Source organism: Triplophysa rosa, linkage group LG11 (assembly GCF_024868665.1).
Source record: "Triplophysa rosa linkage group LG11, Trosa_1v2, whole genome shotgun sequence".
Lineage (NCBI taxonomy): Eukaryota > Metazoa > Chordata > Actinopteri > Cypriniformes > Nemacheilidae > Triplophysa > Triplophysa rosa.
Window position 1 is genome coordinate 14,447,188 of NC_079900.1, and position 18,521 is coordinate 14,465,708.

The 18,521-nt window shown below is 38.5% G+C and overlaps 4 protein-coding genes across 4 annotated transcripts in view; 1 reads left to right on the forward strand and 3 right to left on the reverse strand.

Annotated features, from left to right (window-relative positions):
• rab11fip4a (RAB11 family interacting protein 4 (class II) a) overlaps positions 1 to 2,970 on the reverse strand; it is a 40,407-nt gene extending 37,437 nt beyond the window's left edge. The window contains exon 1 of the mRNA XM_057346010.1: positions 2,725 to 2,970. Coding sequence (XP_057201993.1) covers positions 2,725 to 2,877 — 153 coding nt within the window. The 5' untranslated portion in view covers positions 2,878 to 2,970. The remainder of the gene's footprint in view (positions 1 to 2,724) is intronic.
• A 378-nt stretch (positions 2,971 to 3,348) lies between these two features.
• Positions 3,349 to 6,674, reverse strand: coil (coilin p80). Its single transcript, XM_057346433.1, has 7 exons — positions 6,365 to 6,674; positions 5,035 to 6,127; positions 4,803 to 4,898; positions 4,602 to 4,649; positions 4,433 to 4,502; positions 4,228 to 4,316; positions 3,349 to 3,537 (listed from the first exon to the last, which is right to left on the reverse strand). The coding sequence occupies exons 1-7, from the start codon at positions 6,613 to 6,615 to the stop codon at positions 3,478 to 3,480; spliced, it is 1,707 nt and encodes a 568-aa protein (XP_057202416.1). The 5' UTR covers positions 6,616 to 6,674; the 3' UTR covers positions 3,349 to 3,477.
• Positions 6,675 to 6,748: 74 nt separating this feature from the next.
• On the forward strand, positions 6,749 to 11,985 carry scpep1 (serine carboxypeptidase 1). The gene is made up of 13 exons (XM_057346435.1): positions 6,749 to 6,944; positions 7,272 to 7,411; positions 7,545 to 7,634; positions 8,167 to 8,322; positions 8,410 to 8,484; positions 8,709 to 8,781; positions 8,882 to 8,919; positions 9,186 to 9,314; positions 9,456 to 9,549; positions 9,641 to 9,754; positions 9,834 to 9,971; positions 11,153 to 11,316; positions 11,496 to 11,985. The coding sequence occupies exons 1-13, from the start codon at positions 6,881 to 6,883 to the stop codon at positions 11,556 to 11,558; spliced, it is 1,338 nt and encodes a 445-aa protein (XP_057202418.1). The 5' UTR covers positions 6,749 to 6,880; the 3' UTR covers positions 11,559 to 11,985.
• A 57-nt stretch (positions 11,986 to 12,042) lies between these two features.
• Positions 12,043 to 17,054, reverse strand: engase (endo-beta-N-acetylglucosaminidase). Its single transcript, XM_057346432.1, has 14 exons — positions 16,444 to 17,054; positions 16,296 to 16,372; positions 16,020 to 16,221; positions 15,787 to 15,935; positions 15,066 to 15,220; positions 14,528 to 14,676; positions 14,247 to 14,418; positions 14,022 to 14,125; positions 13,811 to 13,922; positions 13,461 to 13,645; positions 13,245 to 13,387; positions 12,798 to 12,897; positions 12,598 to 12,709; positions 12,043 to 12,467 (listed from the first exon to the last, which is right to left on the reverse strand). The coding sequence occupies exons 1-14, from the start codon at positions 16,512 to 16,514 to the stop codon at positions 12,057 to 12,059; spliced, it is 2,142 nt and encodes a 713-aa protein (XP_057202415.1). The 5' UTR covers positions 16,515 to 17,054; the 3' UTR covers positions 12,043 to 12,056.
• Positions 17,055 to 18,521: the final 1,467 nt, after the last annotated feature.

Consider the following 18,521-nt stretch of genomic DNA (forward strand, 5'->3'; position numbering starts at 1 on the left):
ATTCACAAAGGGAATATTGTTATAGATGTTAGCATTTAAAGAAATAGTTTAAGAATGAATGTAAATGATAGATTAAAAAATAAATGAATGGGTAAAAGCCTCATTTTGCAGCCTTGTTGTGTGGCTGTTATCATGACTGTTTCTCATATGATTCAGAATCTGTGACTAGCACCACACAGAGAAACCAGTCATCTCTGGCTGTAACTCACACTGACACACTCTTGGTGTTACATCACTTCCTTCGACACGAAGCACTGAACAGTATTACTGCGACTGGCACTATACAGTACAATTCTTTTTTCACTGATCTTATTATGACACGTTCTCTTTGGGATATACAATTTTATTCTGATGTTTGACACACTGTATATCTTAAAGTACACTCTTGAAAATAAAGATGCTTCACAGTGATGCCATAGAAGAACCATTTTTGGTTCCAAAGAGAACAACCTCTTTCTTACTATTTTATAATCTGAAGAATCTTTTTTCTGAAACAGAAAGGTTCTTCGGATGTTACAGGTTCTTTATGGAACCAAAAGGTTCTTCTATGGCATCGAAGAACCTTTTGAAGCACCTTTTTTAAGAGTGTAAGACACAACCATAACTTAGAAAATGATAGAACACAACAATTAAAAAATAAATAAAAAAACAGCTAGTATTAATACCAAATTCTAAAACAATGTAACCATATAATACAATACAAAATACAATACATTATAAACACCAATAATAAAATTTGTATGAATATTATTGCATACTGTTATATTAAACTTGGTGAGTTTGTCCAGTGCACGCTAGCTGTACTGCAGGTCTAAAGGTCTGGATAGAACCTCTGCTGGGTCCTTCACCCCTGAGCTCAGCATCACTCAGATAACATCAACCCATTTATCATCATGCTGACTTCTGCAAACTGCTCACCATGTTTAGCATGAAAAATAGTCACAGAACCCATACCCAAAGTAAATTTTGCGAGCTCTCTGGGGTTCATCAAAATTAGACTATCCTAATCAAAAATTAATCTGGAATGACATTTTCGTGAGCAGGGGACGGTCAATGTAAACATGCACGAAACTATGAAAAACGTCTTAAAATCTTAGAAACGGCACCGATTCAAAAGATCTCCTGTAAAATATTCAGGTGAAGTGAAGTAGTTGTGCTCATTGCATTTTTATTACTGCTGCCCAAAACAACAACTGAAACTCATTTTAAATGTCAAAGAGCCTTCGGGCCCACAATTCATTATGGATTTAATTTAATGTGTAAAGAAGTCCAATTAAACATCTTAATCAGCTGAATTAAAAAGTGATGCCCACAAATGGCTGCACAGGACAGAGCAGCACACACAAAAAAAATTGTCAGGTTGTTGGGAGTATTTTTTGACTTGAAAAAATTGGCAAACACCTAATCCAAAGATATTTATTAATGCCCTTATCAGGTTACAGCTGCCACTTTCCTTAGAGTGGACAGCAATTATTAAGCAGCTATTGATGCATTTATTATAGAAATTATTGTATTTCTTAAAAGGGTATTGTGTAATATGGTGAGACAGCAAAAAATAGAAAAAAAAAACTATGAAGATAAATCTCTTGTATGCTATTTTATATTATGGGTTAAATATATGTATATTATAAAATAATAGATTATTAAGCGATTGTTTTATGATTTTTTGCTATGTCACACCATAGGACACAAATAAACCATATCTGTCAACTACACATAACGGTGTTTTGTAAAAATGAAACCATTCAAAATAATGTTTAAGATTAACCCAAGAGAAGATTTTTTGTAGTCGGTAAATCTTATAGATTCGCTGAAATAAAAGGCGCCCTTCTATCAGCAGTCAGCACAGTAAAGCTATGATTGCCATGGTAACAGTGAAGGAAATGAGCACTTTAACAGCTGTTTTTGTGCTGGTTGGGTTATTAGGTAGAACGTTTAGGGGTTGTGCATTCGTGTTAAATCTCATTCATACTGAAAAACATGATGAGTGACAAAAAAAGGCCTGGTGACAAACAATGTGGCCCAATCGGGCAGAATAATGGGCATCTCTGTAGATGATAAAAGGTTAATGAGGATTAGTGAAAGCAGCTGTGATTCCCCTGTCATTATGTTGTTTGTTTTGGTCGCGCTCTAAATACAGGCATTTCTCATGAGTAGACAAACTGAACAGACAGATCAACCCAGTGATCAACCAAGTGCAGAAAAGTAAAGGAATGAAAGGTTTTAGGTTAACATCAGATAAATCCTTATGGAAATCATCTAGATTTCTATTGAAACTTTACATTTCATTAATCTATTTTGTTATCCCGGCTGATTTAAAGAATAAAAAATAAACAAAAATTGTCAAAAGAAAGCTAAAACACAACAATAAAAAAACTGCTGAAAATCTGTAAGCGATACCTGATGACATCAGAGCTGAAGTAAGAGAGTGAGGAGACAGTTGTCTTGGTTACTTCGGAAATGCAATTATTAAATTGTTAGTGTCCGATAATCTACACAATGATTACACCACAAACGATTGGAACCATTTCTATTTTTATAATAGCATAAAGATATGTCTATGTGAATGTAACAACCTGTTTGCCCTATAATATTAATGGAAATGCTTTTCAAAGACATCCGGCGGAGACTAGCCTCTAATACCGTATTAACTAAATGAAACAACTGACTTTTCATTTTCACGTTTGTAAGAGTTAAGAAATTGAGCCACTAAGAGCATCTTACTTCATCTCCCTGGCCGAATTGTAGACCCAGATCCACGAAGTGCTCAACGCGAATGTAGCCGTCCGCATCGTCGTCGCACACGTCGAAGACTTCTTTGAGCTTCTTAAGAAAAATCAGCAGCTGTTCTTGGTCGGGGAAGACATTCCCATCCATCCTTACGATGATGTGTTATGATGTATAAGAGAGACTCGAGTCTGTGTGCGCGCTCGCCATCGTCTCTCCCTCACTCAGCGCTCTGACATCAGCAGCATCACTAGAGGTTCGTTCGCATTCCTGCGGCGCTGCGCAGAACGATCGGTATATGACTTGGAGGTACCACGAGAGCGATTTGAAAGCAGTGACGTAATACGCCGATCGGTCTGCGCAGCTTCGCATGAGAACTGTTCAGCAGGTTTAACCATCTGCGCTTGCGAAAGGGGTCACACTGATGAGATGCTCACCTGCTGCTGGAAGAAGGTTGTGGGTGTGACGTCACCTACGTGATGCGTACCGTCAACCAAACCACATTTAATTTAGTCATCTTTTTGGACGGTTCATCCATTAAAATTCATAAGAAATAATATTACTATTAATGAAAGGTATTTATGAATAAGACAACAATGCAAGTCCAAATTTGTATAAAAAACTATTTATTTCGCTGATATTAAGAATCAAATAAGAAATTATACAATGAAACCAGATGTAAAAATTTGACAAAAATAAAAGATTGACAATAACTGCATGGCTCTGGCTCAGATTTATATTATCAGATTTTCATCTGTCATTCTCCACAATGAGCCTGGGCTCCAGAAGAGAATCCCAACGCTCCGTCAGCTGCAGTAAAGACATCAAAGACAGACTTGTTTTAGCTTACCACAGCATGCACACTTGACAATAAACTGCCCTCTTTCACATAGACAATTAAAAGAAATAATCAGACAGCAACAAATGGGTTGGATTGGGGAATGGAGTAAAAATCCAAATTACAAACAAAAGGGTTTAGCGTCTAAAAAATGATAGCCTCTAAATCTTAAAAATACAGTATGCCCAACCTTTCTTTTTTCAATTTACATGTTGCATGAGTTGCTTCATTCTAATTATGACTGTATAGTTTATTTCACACAATGTGACATATAGTAAAGAGGCAAGTAAATGATAACTTTTCTGTTTTTTATTCAGATCTTACAGACTGCCATCAATCAACTACACTTTCTACCTATTTTTCCAAAGAATAGTCTCTTTAATCAAACCACAGGACTATTTCATCACCAACACCCCGTCAGCAAATAATCTAATAAGAATTAGATGAATTGTCAGCGAATTAGATGAATATACATTAAGTGGGTAATACTGTTTATAAGAAAGTGCCAGACCTTAAATAAAAAATATAAATAAATACATTTTAAGAGTTTATTGCGGAAGGTATTCAGCTACACTGTTAAACTCTGCTTGTCTTTTGATTACAAAATGTATAGATATTTTAATCAATAATATAGTTAGAATGAGCTTGAGCACACTGGGTACCTGTGATCCATGTGTGAAAGCATATTCTACTCTCTCCGATCCATCAGGGTTCTCATACACCAGGTCAAACTTCCCAGGTTCAGCTGGGGCTGAAACACACCGAAAAAAAACAGCGTTACAGCAAAAGTAATAAAGCTGTTGTCAAGTTCTGGGCTTAGAAATAACTTAAACATTGGCAATAATAAAGAATAAGTTTCGCTGATACCTTGACGTTGTGAGAGCAGTTCAAGCTCTATCATCTTTGTCTGAGGATTGAATGCGATAATCTTCCCTTCCTAAAGAAAGCAATCACTGTTTTAAAAGTGTACAGAACAGTTTCTGAGTATAAAGATCAGTTGTATTAGCAGAAAATATGAAACAGCTTTGGACTTTACTTTATATTCAGACACATCTGGTGTGTAGTTTTCTGTCAACTCCAGAAGCTGTGCAACATGAAAGAGAGCAATCAACTGACCACACCACAAAAAACTTCGAAACCCCCCAAAAAATCCAACCAACTCTAATAATGATCACATATAATATTATCAAGAGGCTGAAAAAACAAGTGTAAGAGTTTCCAGTATGATTGATCATACCTTAAAGGCAATCTTTTGGCCCACTACAGGGGGAGCTGCGAGTAAGGGCAAAGTCGTGTAGTCTCTTCGGGGTACTGGTTGAGGTTCTGGAGGATTCTACAATAACACAAAAGCAGGTGTGAAATTTTGTAAATAGCTACTACAAATCTTGAAATGCTAAATAAAAAGGTGTCACAGAGAAAAGTAGCACTTAATTTAGATGGTAAGTGCAAACACATGGCTTAGTTCTCACCTGTATTATAAAACTTTCATTAGTCAGAGAATCTTTTTGTTTCTGATGTTCTCCATTCTCATAATTGTAATGCACGTCTTGTTTCCACGGTGTTCCCTTGGCCCTACCAAAGCCTCCTCTCCCACTGCCTCTGTTCCCACCGCGACCTCTACCTCTCTCCTGGCCTCTCGTGTTTCCTCTGGTCCTCCCTGCCGATTCACCAGTACTCGATCTCAAACCAGCTATGTTCAACCCCATTCCTTGTAAATTTGGCTTCTTAATCACAAGTTCTATTTCACTGGCATCTGAGTCGGAGCTCTCTGTCTCATTCTGGGGGTTTTTAGAACCAGTGGCAGAAACGAACAGATCAGGACAACTTTGCGTGGTTGAGGGGAGTTGACATGCTACCTGTGATTTCTTAGCTGAGGGTTTGACTTGGCTGGGTGATGAAGAAGAGGAAAAAGAGGATGAATCTGTTGAGCTCTTTCTTTGTTTAGGTGTTTGTAGTGGAATTTTAGAGATTAAAGAGGTTGACAGTTTAGGGGTCACAGGAAGTGGAGAAGGTTTGGGTGTAACAGGGATGTTGCTTTTTCTGGTTGATGGTTTAACTGCACCATCAGAGGAGTCTGATGATGAGGTTTCTTTCCTTGCAGCAACAGTGGCCTTCTTGGTAGTGCCAGTCTGCTTAGGTTTTGGTGGAGAGGGCTTACTGTGAGACTCATCCTCACTGCTGTCTGAAGAACTTGTAGTTGACTCCTGATTCTTTGCTCTAGTTGATTTGTCACAGGTTGAGACACTGGAAGTGCTTTTTTTGTTGGTTTTGCTAGATGAGTTGGCTTGCTCTTTAAGTTGAATAGTCTTTTGAGGGTTGCTAGGATTGTTGGAGGACTTCTGTTCTTTTTTCTTTTTCTTATGCTTCTTTTTCTTGCCACTATCTGCTGGTGCAGAGCCATTGATCTGAGCATCTTCTTGCTTTTGTTTCTTACTTGAAGCTTGGGTAACACAGACCTGCACCTCATCCTCTCTTCCTCTTTTCTTACCCTTGGAGTTGTGAGTTTCATAATTTTGGTAAGCCTCGCCTCCATTAACAAAAACAGAACTGGATACCTTTACCCTGTAAATAAAAATGGAGAAAATTTATTCCAGTGATGTATTACAGTAAAAGTGTAGTAACCATGTTTCTTTTAGATAAAAACGACAAATATCATGGTTAATCTATATTATAATGAGATCGTGGTAAATTTGTGGGGTTACTATGGTTTTACTACAAATGCTATAGTTAAATGGTTCATTTTCTCAAGAGAAACAATAGGTGGCATGGAATCCATGCATAAATGTTTAATTCACTTACCGTATACTGTCATTGTCACGTACTATATAGATATATTCTGTGGTGGGCAGGTAACAATCTTCAATGAACAGGTCTAAAAGGGTCTTACGGCTGTAGCCGAACTTTTCCTTTATGATGCTGGACAGGTCTGCGACCACTCGGCATTTGTTCAAATCCACCAACAACCAACACATCCGACACTCAGGTGTCGCAGGAGGAGGATAATCGAAGTACAATCTAACCCTGATGGAGTTGAGACTAGAAGTGGCCATGCCTGTACAGTGTTTTCAATGAGGATGATGGAGGCGCTCACGGTTTTAAACCGGGGTTTAAAGCAAACTATTGCGCCCTCTTCCGGCCTGGAAGAGAACAGGACCTTGCAGTTATTTTCCTCATTCGATCACGTTTGAAGTCAGCTGACTGAAGAAGTCATATGATAATGTTCTTTACTCAGTCTGTGCAAAGGCTGGACTTGTACATATAGGCGGTGGGTCCAAACACAGTCAATGTGCTAGCCTGATCTACAGGTCAATAACAATGGAGCGGTCGTGGATTGGCGTGTTGACTGTGATGCTGCTGTTTGCTGTGGTTTTTCAGAAAGGTATGTGATAAATATGCTGTATTTGACTATTACTACGTATAGTGTTTTTGCGTTTTCGTTGAGCCTTTTCTTGTGTTTGTGGTCTTACTGGGGATGTAATTACAAAACGAGCAGAGATCCTGTAAATAGTTGTGACTTTAAATGAGAAACGAAAGTGAAAGATTAAATGGTCTAACAGTTACATTCGTAATATATTCAAGATATTGTTAGTTTTTATTGTAGAAAGAAAGCATGTTTTTCATTAGCATTTGTATCACCATAGTTTTACTACAAATATTCTGGTTACTATAGTGTGTGAATTTGTTGTTGATTTTATTGTGAAAACAGGCAGCTGTGTTCCAGTTCAAGCCAAAGAATCATGGGGTTATGTGGATGTTCGTGATGGAGCTCATATGTTCTGGTGGCTTTACTATGCCAACAGCTCCAGCGCCAGTTATGAAGAACTACCTTTGGTCATGTGGCTGCAGGTTTGTGACCTCTTTGACCGTTTTCAATGATAAACCACTGGTACTACAATTCACATTCAGCTGTCATATACAGTCTTCACATTTCCTTCTGTGTATGAGCAAAGAAACATGATAATGTTCATTGTTATTTTAGGGAGGTCCTGGGGGGTCCAGCTGTGGTTTTGGCAACTTTGAGGAAATCGGACCCCTGGATAGAGACCTTAAGCCGAGAGAAACCTCATGGGTGTGTAAACTAAATTTATATTCTGTGTTAAAGGAACAGTTCACCCAAAAATGTAAATTCTGCCATCTGTATAAATTTCTTTGTTCTGATGAACACAGAGAAAGATATTTGGAAGAATGCTCGTAACAAAACAGTTCTTGGCCACCATTGACTACCACAGTACGACAAATTAGCTTTTAAAAGGTCTTTGTTCTGTTGAACACAAAAGAAGATATTTTGAAGAATGTCGGAAAAGCAAACAGTTCTGGGGCACTTTTGACTATTATTGTCAGTTTTCTACTATGGTAGTCAATGTTGGCCAAGAACTGTTTGGTTAAACACATTCTTCTAAATATTTTATGAACAAAAAATGTATACAGGTTTGGGACAACTCGAGGGTGAGTAAATGATGACAGAATTTTTATTTTTGGGTGAACTCTCTCTTTTACAACAGCTTTCATGGTATTTCACAATTCATATATTTAGAATCTGTGAAGAATTCGATTTTATTTATACACACTCCAAAGAAAAACAAATATTTGTGTCTCTGCAGGTGCATGCATCCAGTGTGCTATTTGTGGATAACCCAGTGGGCACCGGCTACAGTTACACAGACTCTGAAGGTGCTCTCACCAAGGACGTTGCGATGGTTGCATCAGACATGATGGTCCTCCTCAAGTACTTTTTCTCTCTAAAGACAGAATTTCAAGTATGTAGCACAAAAAATATATATTCTGTATAATTTGTCTATCACTAATTTACCAGAGTATCTAACTGATACATGTTCCTCCAACAGAGCATCCCGTTCTACATATTTTCTGAGTCATATGGAGGCAAAATGGCAGCAGCTATTTCCCTCGAGCTCACAAAGGTAATGTTTGTCATCAGTTTGAAACCCGAAAAGACGACTTTAAGTCATGCGCTCTGCGTATTTGATCTTAAATTGGAAATGCATGAGTCAGAACCATTGCTACTTCCTCAAAAGCTTTCTGCTTTTAACAAATGCATTTTTTACCTGTTTCTTTATCCTGTTCTTCTGACCAAACACTGTTCAACTTCATTTAGATTCTGAATTAAATGTTAATTTCTCTTTAGGCAATTCAAGCGGGTTCAATCAAGTGTAACTTTGCTGGGGTTGCATTAGGGGATTCCTGGATCTCTCCTATAGGTCTGTACAAAGATTGTTAAGACATCTCATTCAGCTGATACCTGATTCACATGACATATTACAGTGCAGCAGTCAAAGCTCATTGTTCTTTTTCTTGAAGATTCAGTCATGACATGGGGTCCTTATCTTTACAGCACTGTGAGTAACTCACAATTCACACCTTTGTATTTATAATAGATATGATTGCATTAAGTGTAATCAAAACCCATTACTAGAGTATTGATTTAATCAAAGTATTTCATGGATTTAATGCATCTTAAAGGCCAACAGTCCTAATAGCTCTGTGTTTTGATTTGCTTTATTTATGTAAAATATTTCTGATGACTATAAGTAAAAAAGTGTGTGCTAAATGAGTACATGTGAATGAATACTGCTAATGTGTTTGTCTGTGCTGTTATTTGTAGTCTTTTTTGGATGACAATGGACTGGCAGAAGTCAATAAAGCAGCAAAGGGGGTGCAGCAGGCTCTAGAACAGGGCCAGTACCAAAAAGCCACTGAGATGTGGTCCATCACAGAAAATGTGGTAGAACAGGTGAGTTATCTGTGTGCGGTCTGTAAACAAATAGGCAGTTTTATTACTTAAACGGCAAGTGCAGATTGTTTTTAATGCATTTTGTAAACTCAGGATTTCAGTTGATGCATATGCTTTCAGTTAGTTTCTTATTTGTTACAGAACACAAATGGAGTCAATTTCTACAACATCCTCACTCAAGACCCCGATGAGATGGTGAAAACCAGCTTGGTTCAAAGCTCAGAGGGATTACTTTGTGAGAAACTCAACACGCACATTCAAACTGTCTATATTGTTTGGTGTTGAATATGCAAATAAGTGTTTTGGCTCTTTTCTTGTTTTTGCAGCCTCACTGAAGCGACGTCACATTCGCCCTTTGCACCGTCAGTCTCTTTCAGAGTTAATGAATGGACCAATCAGAAAGAAACTTGGTGTCATACCAAAGAATGTCACATGGGGAGGTAATGATCTGTTTTATGATCCACAGAGGCATTTTTATGTGGGCAAATTCACAACATACGTTTCCCCCTGTTCCTGCAGGACAATCTGGGGCTGTGTTTGTCAGCATGGCAGGAGATTTTATGAAGCCTGTGGTGAATATTGTAGATGAGCTTTTGGCTGCTGGGGTCAATGTCACAGTCTACAATGGCCAGCTGGATCTTATTGTGGACACAGTGGGTGAGAACTGTCAAGCATGAGTCATCCCAGTATATAAGACTCTTAAAAATAGCTCTGACTCATTTAGAATTACCATACATGTTTTGTGATCTGATACTGAAACCACTTTTGAGGGCAGTCAAAAACATACAGACCATAATATATTTGCAGTGTAATCTTCTCTGATGTATACCAAATAACAGGGGTCTCATTTATAAAAAGCCCTAAATAGCGTACGCCAAAAAATATTCAGACTTATAAAACCGTGCGTACTCACACCTGTAAGCAATATTCGCTTTATAAATCACAGATCACCTGCAAGTGTGTGTAGGTGAATCAGCCTCGTATCCCGCCCTGTACACGCCCATTTTTACCCATAAATAGTCAATGCAAGCACCTCGTGAATGCTGATTCGTATATTAATAAGCCTGGCATCCAATCCGCTTGTTAAGCCTGACGTCACGCACCATAATGGACGTATATCGTTTCCGGGTTCAACCGCTATCAGACGCCATAGAAAAATAACAAAAAACGATCCCATCATCTCCGTAACGAAATCCCATATGGCGACACATGAGATTCACTAATTAATCATTGTTAATATAATTATAATAATATTAATTATTAATAATTATAAAGCCAAAGACGTTCTCTGCAGCATTTAAATGTTTACAGCATTTAGACTGATCATTAACAACTCATTAAAATCACATCATTAATTAGCGGTGTCCTTCATCTGAGATAACATTTGAAGACATAATTGTCAAAGACGAATGTTTCTTCATTCCGGTTTTGTTATGAACATAGGACTGATAACGAGGACATAAAGAGAAACGATTGTGCGAGAGTATCGGTATCGCCAAACTGCTCTGTCTCCAAAATGTCCGTACGCATGGGTCAGAGAGTTTGCGTGGAGGTGCGCAAATTTTTCCGTCAAGTTTGTTTTTATAAATCCCATCTTTTGCGTGGGAAGTGGCGTACGCCTCTTTCAGGGCATGTTTTGTGCGTACGCAACGGTTATAAATGAGGACCCAGGACTATATATAATCACCCTGGCAATAGAAGTTTGATGTGAGTGTTAGTATAAACCGGGCCTTTTACTCATCTGTTTGATATTTAGGAAGCCTATAATTATTGAGTGCTGTTTTAAATAAATTCTCTGCACTCTTGTGATAATTAATTTGTATCTGCTGTGTGTGTAGGTCAGGAGCTATGGGTGAAACGGCTGAAATGGGATGGGCTCCAATACTTTAACCAGATGAAATGGACAGCACTGGAGGACCCACAGACAGAGAACCAAACTGGAGCTTTCTATAAGACATACAAAAACTTTGCCTTCTACTGGATTCTTAAAGCTGGACATATGGTATGATGCATCATATTTTTCGCTTTTTTGTACTTGGCAATATAGAAAATACTGTCAATTTAATATTCTTAAATTTCATAGTATCCCACCAGTGCAGCAACAGTTTTGTCCTGAACAAACCATTACCTCAGTTTTGATTATATGTCACGTAAACATATCTATTCATTCCATCATGACAGATCCCATCAGACCAGGGGCCAATGGCATTACGGATGTTGAAGATGGTGACTCAGCAGGAGTGATGGATCATATGCAGACACCTACTGAAATAGCTTGTTATCCACTTTTAGACAATCAACGCTCGAATTCACCACAACATGACACTCTTTTTTTTAAACCATTTGGTTCAGATTTTAATCAATGTTTGTCTTGTATTGTACAATATGTAAAATTGAAATTGTGTGACCAATAAAGTAAATTTTGATACAGTTTTAATTACATCTTGAATTTTTAAATGTCTTGCCAAGAATCTGCTTATGACACACAAATAAACATTATCTTAAGATTCCATTTTTTAGCTATTTGCAACAGTTAAGATAAAAAGCTTTAGGCATCCACGTAACACTTCTTGCATGATTCACAATAATTAATAACTGAATTTGCATAAATTTTCCCCCAACTAAACAAATTAAGGAAGAACTGCTAAAGTGGTTCTCACATTTTACAGCAGCATACTGTAATTTCTTACAAAGCTAAAATTTCTTAAAAGCTAAAAACACACGAGTGTTAAGACATCAGCATCATTCTCTCTCCTCACGTGCAGAAGTCTCACTGTAGCTGATTGTGCGTCGACCCCAGTGGGGCTCGGGCACTATGAATCCCTCTCTGGTCACAGGTTCCACCACCAGCTCAATGAGACCTGGCGCAGCAGGCACCTCCTGCTCTACCACACGGTACAGATTGGAGTAACACCTGCCTATCAGAGTCAGAGGTCCCGCAGGAATGCGAGGGTCCGGACCGCGGAGTCGCCTCCAGTGTATCCGGAAATGGCGCACCAAGTGGGTGGGATACTGCCAGCGTAAAGTAGCGTTCAAGAGGAGCTTCAGTGTGTGTCCGTTGCCACTCAAAGCACCTGTTTGCCAAACCACATCATTAATGCACACGCCCTGGACAGACTCCGGGGGGCTCTGAAGGCTCTCTGCATCCATGAGCTGGGCCAAACAAAAAACAACTGACAATTTAAAAAAACTGCAGAATTTTAAGAAGTTAACACATGATGAATTAGTCATGACTGAACAGCTCTTTTATCCTGCTGTTACATGCATACTGTATCTGTCTCACCATTATCTCTCCAATCCTGCAGCTGAAAGGAACATCTTTCTCTCCTTCAACTCGGGATACACGAATACACACATCTTGTAGGGAGCAGCCTGTCATTTTTAGTAGGAAGCAGCTGTGTATGACATTAAGTTTGATTAGAAAAACTTGGGATCAATGTCTTGGTTGTCTTTTATTACTGAAAACCATTTTTGGACACTCACGGGGTGGACCAGCCATCTACAGCCCATTGTCCACAATTCTGTATAAACTGCTTAACCAGCTGGTTGTCTTCTGCTAATGCTTCTGGTAAAACACTGCTAGCTGAACACATACACACCAGGTGAGGTCATTACACATTTATGACACAAGACAGTGCTTATAAAGCCTTACTTATACTGCAAAATAGCATTTATGTGCATTAAGATGTCTTGAAAGTATAGCTGAACCAAAAACCAAAAACTCACTCATACTCAGTCATTCAAAACCTGTATTACTTGCAGAACACAAAAAGACCTCCATTGTATGGACACAAAACCACAGAGACATTTCTCAAAATATCTTCTTTTGTGTTGTAGAATAAAGAGTCATATCCAGGTTTTGAATGACATGAGGCTGAATAAATGATGAACGTTTTTTTCATGATGAACTATCCCTTTAAGGCCACTCACATGGTATTTCATCTGTCCCATCAAACGTGCACAGAGGAACATCTATGGTTTTGAGCACCAGTGACACCTTCACATCCACATGTGGCTTGTAGACAAAAGAGACAAATGTCCTGGCTGCCAAAGGAACGTGAAGAGAAAATATCCTACAAACAGATACAATTTTTTTTTTAGGTTTTGAAGTTTATGTGAACTTAAACTGAAATAAAACTTCTGTACCTTGCACAGACATCAGTAAGTCCAGATGGAATCATGCCCTTCACCATCAGTGAGCTACCTCCTATCCAAGCATCTTTTGAGCAGCCGTGGGTTTTCAGCCAGCCCTTCTCCCCTACGCTCTCAGACAGGTACAGAGGCTGGATCTCCTGAGCATTCAGATTGAACCAGCTTCTCTCATTCTCCACCTACACAATTCAGGTAGTCAAGAATTACACAAGCACGCATTGCAAATCTGGACCACACAAGTGAAATACGGTCCTCGCAGCAAGATAACTTTAGAATACAGGCATCACAGAATGCAGTCATGGAAGTGAAGAGGGCAGGGCATACTGCTACATAGTTTACAGTACCTGTCCTCTCCAGTAGAGGCTCTTTCCAAATCCTTGACAGAAAGAGGAAATGAATGGAAGACTGGATGAGTGACGGTGGATATAAAGGTAATCAGACAGCAAGCCCCAAAATCTATGGAGGGAGATGAGATAATATAAAATGGTCATGTTTGCACGTGAGCACACCAAGTGATTAGTTGGTATTCTAGTGGTCATATTCTGCTGCGCTTACTTGTCCTGGTTTTGGCGGAAATCTGTCTTTTCGTGGCATTCATACACCCAACCGGGAGCAAAGATGGCTGTTGAAAATCCATGATTGCGAATCATCTCCAAAGCCTAATGAGAGGTTTAAAAATGACACAGGCAAAAAACTAAAGAAATATCATTATCTACGTATTAAAAATTCAGTATTCTTTTTTTTCAAAACTGAATTGTCTAGAACTAAATCTCCACTTACCTTTATAGTCTCAAACTTCCCTCCAACCACCTTCCCTCTAGCAAAAACATCAACACCAACATAGATGTCAGTCAAGCGGCCCTGAGCGCCAGGGTATGACTTCATCCACTCCAGGCTCTGCTCTGTCCAGTTGTAGTTAGTGAATATTCCATCACATGCATCAAAAAACACTCTAAGAAAGAGAAGAGGAAGCTTTTAGCCAAGGAAAGAAAAACATGCAGTTTAAGATTGCCACATACAAAGGTTTGGATCAGTCCACCATAAGCAAGCACACAACCTGCCTATTGTTATCATTGAGTTCATTCTGCCAATTGAGCGAGCCATTTTTCAGCACACTGTCATACCAGATGACCACACTGCTGGGAACACGCTCATGCATCTGATCTGTGAGGTAGCGGAGAAAGGGACCGGTGTTCTTCACAGCAATTTCCTGAGGAGAGAACAAAAGTGGAGGCAAGTTAGAAAATTTAAAGTGATAGTTCACACAAAAATAAAATTCATTTATTCACCCTCACACCATTCAAAACTTATATATGACTCTGTCTTCAGTGAAACACAAAAGAAGATATTTTGAGAAATGTCTCGGTGGTTTTGTGCCCATACAATGGTAGTCAATGGGGGCCAGTGTTGTTTGGTTCATAACATTCTTCAAAATATCTTCTTTTGAGTTCTGCAGAAGACAAAATTATACATATTGAGGGTGAGAGTAAATGATGACTTAATTTTCATTTTTGGGTAAACATTTTTTTATGTAGAACAAATAATGATGTACTCCTAAAGAAGTTCCACACACCAATAAGACACAGCTTGTTTACTCACGCTCAGCACATTTTCTATGTTAATGAGCCACCCGTCAAAGCCATAGCAGTGGGAGATCTGAACCAGCTTGTCTGCAGCTCTCCGGTAAGCCTCCTCATTTGCTAGAAACTCTTCACATATCTTTTCTCCACCGGTCCACTCGGTGATAAATGTGCCTTACAGGGGAACAAAAATACTTTAATAGATCCATTCTGGTTTTACTTGTGTGTGAATGTTGACTGATGATAAATATTTTTTCTGTATGTTTTTCCTTTCCCTGTATCACCTTCCCTTAAAGGTCCAGTGTATAAAATTTTGCGGCATCTAGTGGTGAGGTTGCGAGTTGCAACCAACAGCTCACTTCACCCCTCCCCTTCAAAGCACTATGGTGGCTGACACAGAACTAACTAAGATGTTGTCACGTTTCCCCTTCTTTGCTGAAGGAGATAACGTATTTTTGAAATGTGCTCTGTAGAGCTGTTTGTCCGTTTAGGGCTACTGTAGAAACAACATGGTGAATTCCATGTAAGGGGACCTGTGGTGTATGTAGATAGAAAAAGCTCATTCTAAGGTAATAAAAACATAACGCTTCATTATGTAAGGTCTTTATACACCTCTGAACACATAGCTATGTATATTATATTGCATTTCTGTCAATAGATCCTCCAAAATATTACACAATGGACTTTTAAAAGGCAAACCTTCAGCCAAATTCTTGTCACTTTAACTCAAAGTGTCTCACCGATAGACAGCACTCCATGCTTGTGTGCGGCATTAGTCCAAACCGCAGGAGGAATGGTTACCATCTGATGACTGAAGTAGTTGAAGATGTCGATATACTTCCAGTGATAGAAAGCATATGGCATCTCTACCTCTGCACCTTGAATGAACCTTGGCAAAAATGACAGGATCGTGAAAATACTGTAGAACATAATATAGTAATTAGAAAATGTTGAACTTGTTCTTGAGTAGTACCTGTCTTCCAAGTATCCACCCATCATATCATGGGACACCAATGTCTTTTTAGGGGATTTGGCTAGTGTAGGATACCTGCTAGCCAGAGGCACAGTGGCCACATTGAATGGACTTGCTTCATTTCGTTTCCATAACAACAGCTCATCGAGCGACTTTAGACTGCAGCTGATAGGCTCGGTTGTATCATGATCGTAATGCCTTGCTGTCAGATGATAGAAACAATGTTTTAACTCATCAAACTCTGCAAATAATCACTTAAACAACAAAATGCAGTACCTGGCAATCTGGATGGTTCGTAACTTATCACTTCGTGAACACTTTGATCTCCGGGTTGGTCCAGGCATGACTCAAAACTGGACAAATATCACGTTAATCACAGAGAATATACAACGCAAATGACAAAACTCACAAATGACAAAACTACCTTATCCCATCCATTTTAGAAGTCCTGTTGTCGCTTGTAGATTCTTCCACTTTTCGTTTGAGCGTATTCATTTTTTCACCTTCTCTTCTGCCTTCCAGTAACAAAAGGATGGATGGATATATGCGGTTTGCAGATAAAATAGTAATTTCTAGTTACAACACTTCTTTCAGCTAGGAACAGTGGAAACACACTTTGCTTCCGCCCCAGCTCTCATTGGCGAATAACTGTGTCTAAAACCGCTCCCTATTTCCTATATAGTGCACTATATCGTGTTTCCGCCATTTTGTAGTGATGTCCGAAACCTGAGTGAACTACTTCAAACCCTAAATTCGTTCACTCTTTTTACCCACAATGCACTCTAATTTTGAGTGTACATTCGATGTACACACTCACTCACTCACTATTGCCCATGATACAACACCCCTTGATTAGAATCAGCTGGAGCTGTTAATGCCACGAATGCACGTTTATACACTTGTGTTTGTTCTTGTTGACAGTTATTTTCCTGTTTTTGAGAATAAACTGATGAAATATTAAATGAATGTTATAGACAGTGGTGCTTTATTTTAAATATATTAATTTGTATTAAACGTTAAAGTAAATAAACGTGGCAAACAGTTGTTTTGTTCTCTTTATTAAAAACTAATACAAAAACGTGACAAATAAGGTGAAAATGAACTTTACCATTTTATTATGCAATCCATGAAGCCACTCAGGTGTAAGATAACCGTTATGTCGAATGTCCGCGACAGTGTACAGTACTGTCAGACGCAGGTTATATTACGTCAGTGTCTGAAATCGTTCACTCATTTTCATTCACTTCTTCCCCATATAGTGGACTCAAATGTAATTCGCTATATAGGGAATAGTGAAGGAGTGAGCGAGGGAACGGTATCAGACACAGCAAGTGCGTGCTGTACATGTACAGCGACCATGCGCGATGGTTTTGCTGTGTGTCTCCGCTAGAGGGCAGCCTAGATTGCACTCCCAATCAGACAGAAATATGCATCTAACAAAAATGAAGTTCATAAGAACTGTCCAAAAAGTTATATTTTCCGTTCATAAATAGATTTTTTTGTACATTTTCCTCCAATATCCACCCTCTGGTACATTTATTAGAGGCTCAATGAATTGCTTCTGGTAATCTATGGGCCTGTAGTTTCAATGCACACATTAGGGTTTTTCCTAAAACAGCAAGTCTTAAAGGGATAGTTCACACAAAAATGACATTTCTGTCATCGTTTAAAAATAAAAATTCTGTGCTTTTCCTTCACCTTCTTGTTATTTCAAACCAGTATGATTTTCTTTCTTTTGCACAACACCAAAGAAGAAAAAAAGAATGTTGGAGAACCGAACAATGGTGGTGCCCAATGACTTACATTGGTTGTGTCAAATTAAGTGAAAGGGTACCGCCGTTGTTTGGTTACCAACATCCTTTAAAATATCTTCTTATGTGTTCTGCAAAAGAAAGAAAGTCATGCAGGTTTGAAATAACAAGGAGGTGAATGAAAGAGCACAAAATGTTTATTTTGGGGTGAACTATCCCTTTAAGAGTTTTAAATGTTGAGTGCAATATATTGAAATAAAATAGAGACACAACCTTTCCATCTTTTAGGCAGATCGTTTATTATGTGTCAGTCTTAACATTCTTTATTCAGGCAGAACAAACAAAATGCCGGGTTACTGGTTTTCACAAGAATATGCCTAGTCATCACCATCATTTGTGTGACATTTCCTGTTTTTCTTTCCCTTATAGGGTTTTGAATTGTTCAGCTGTTGTTGTGCTTCCATAGTAGATTCCGAAGTGTATTCACAGGCTGTGGTTCATTGAAAAGTCTATGTATATTTTTTGATACATGCATTATTCATTTAACAGCATCAATGTAAAATAGAGTATTAAATATACCTAAGATCATTAACAAAATATGTATTGAACTTTCAAATCTTTACTTGTTTGGTCAAGGTAGCTCCACAATACTTTTTATCTCTTATTTTTGTCACACATATTTTATGTATTCATTTGCTTTGCAAGCACAAGTAAATGCTTTGAAAAGTACAGATCTTCGGTCTTCTTGACA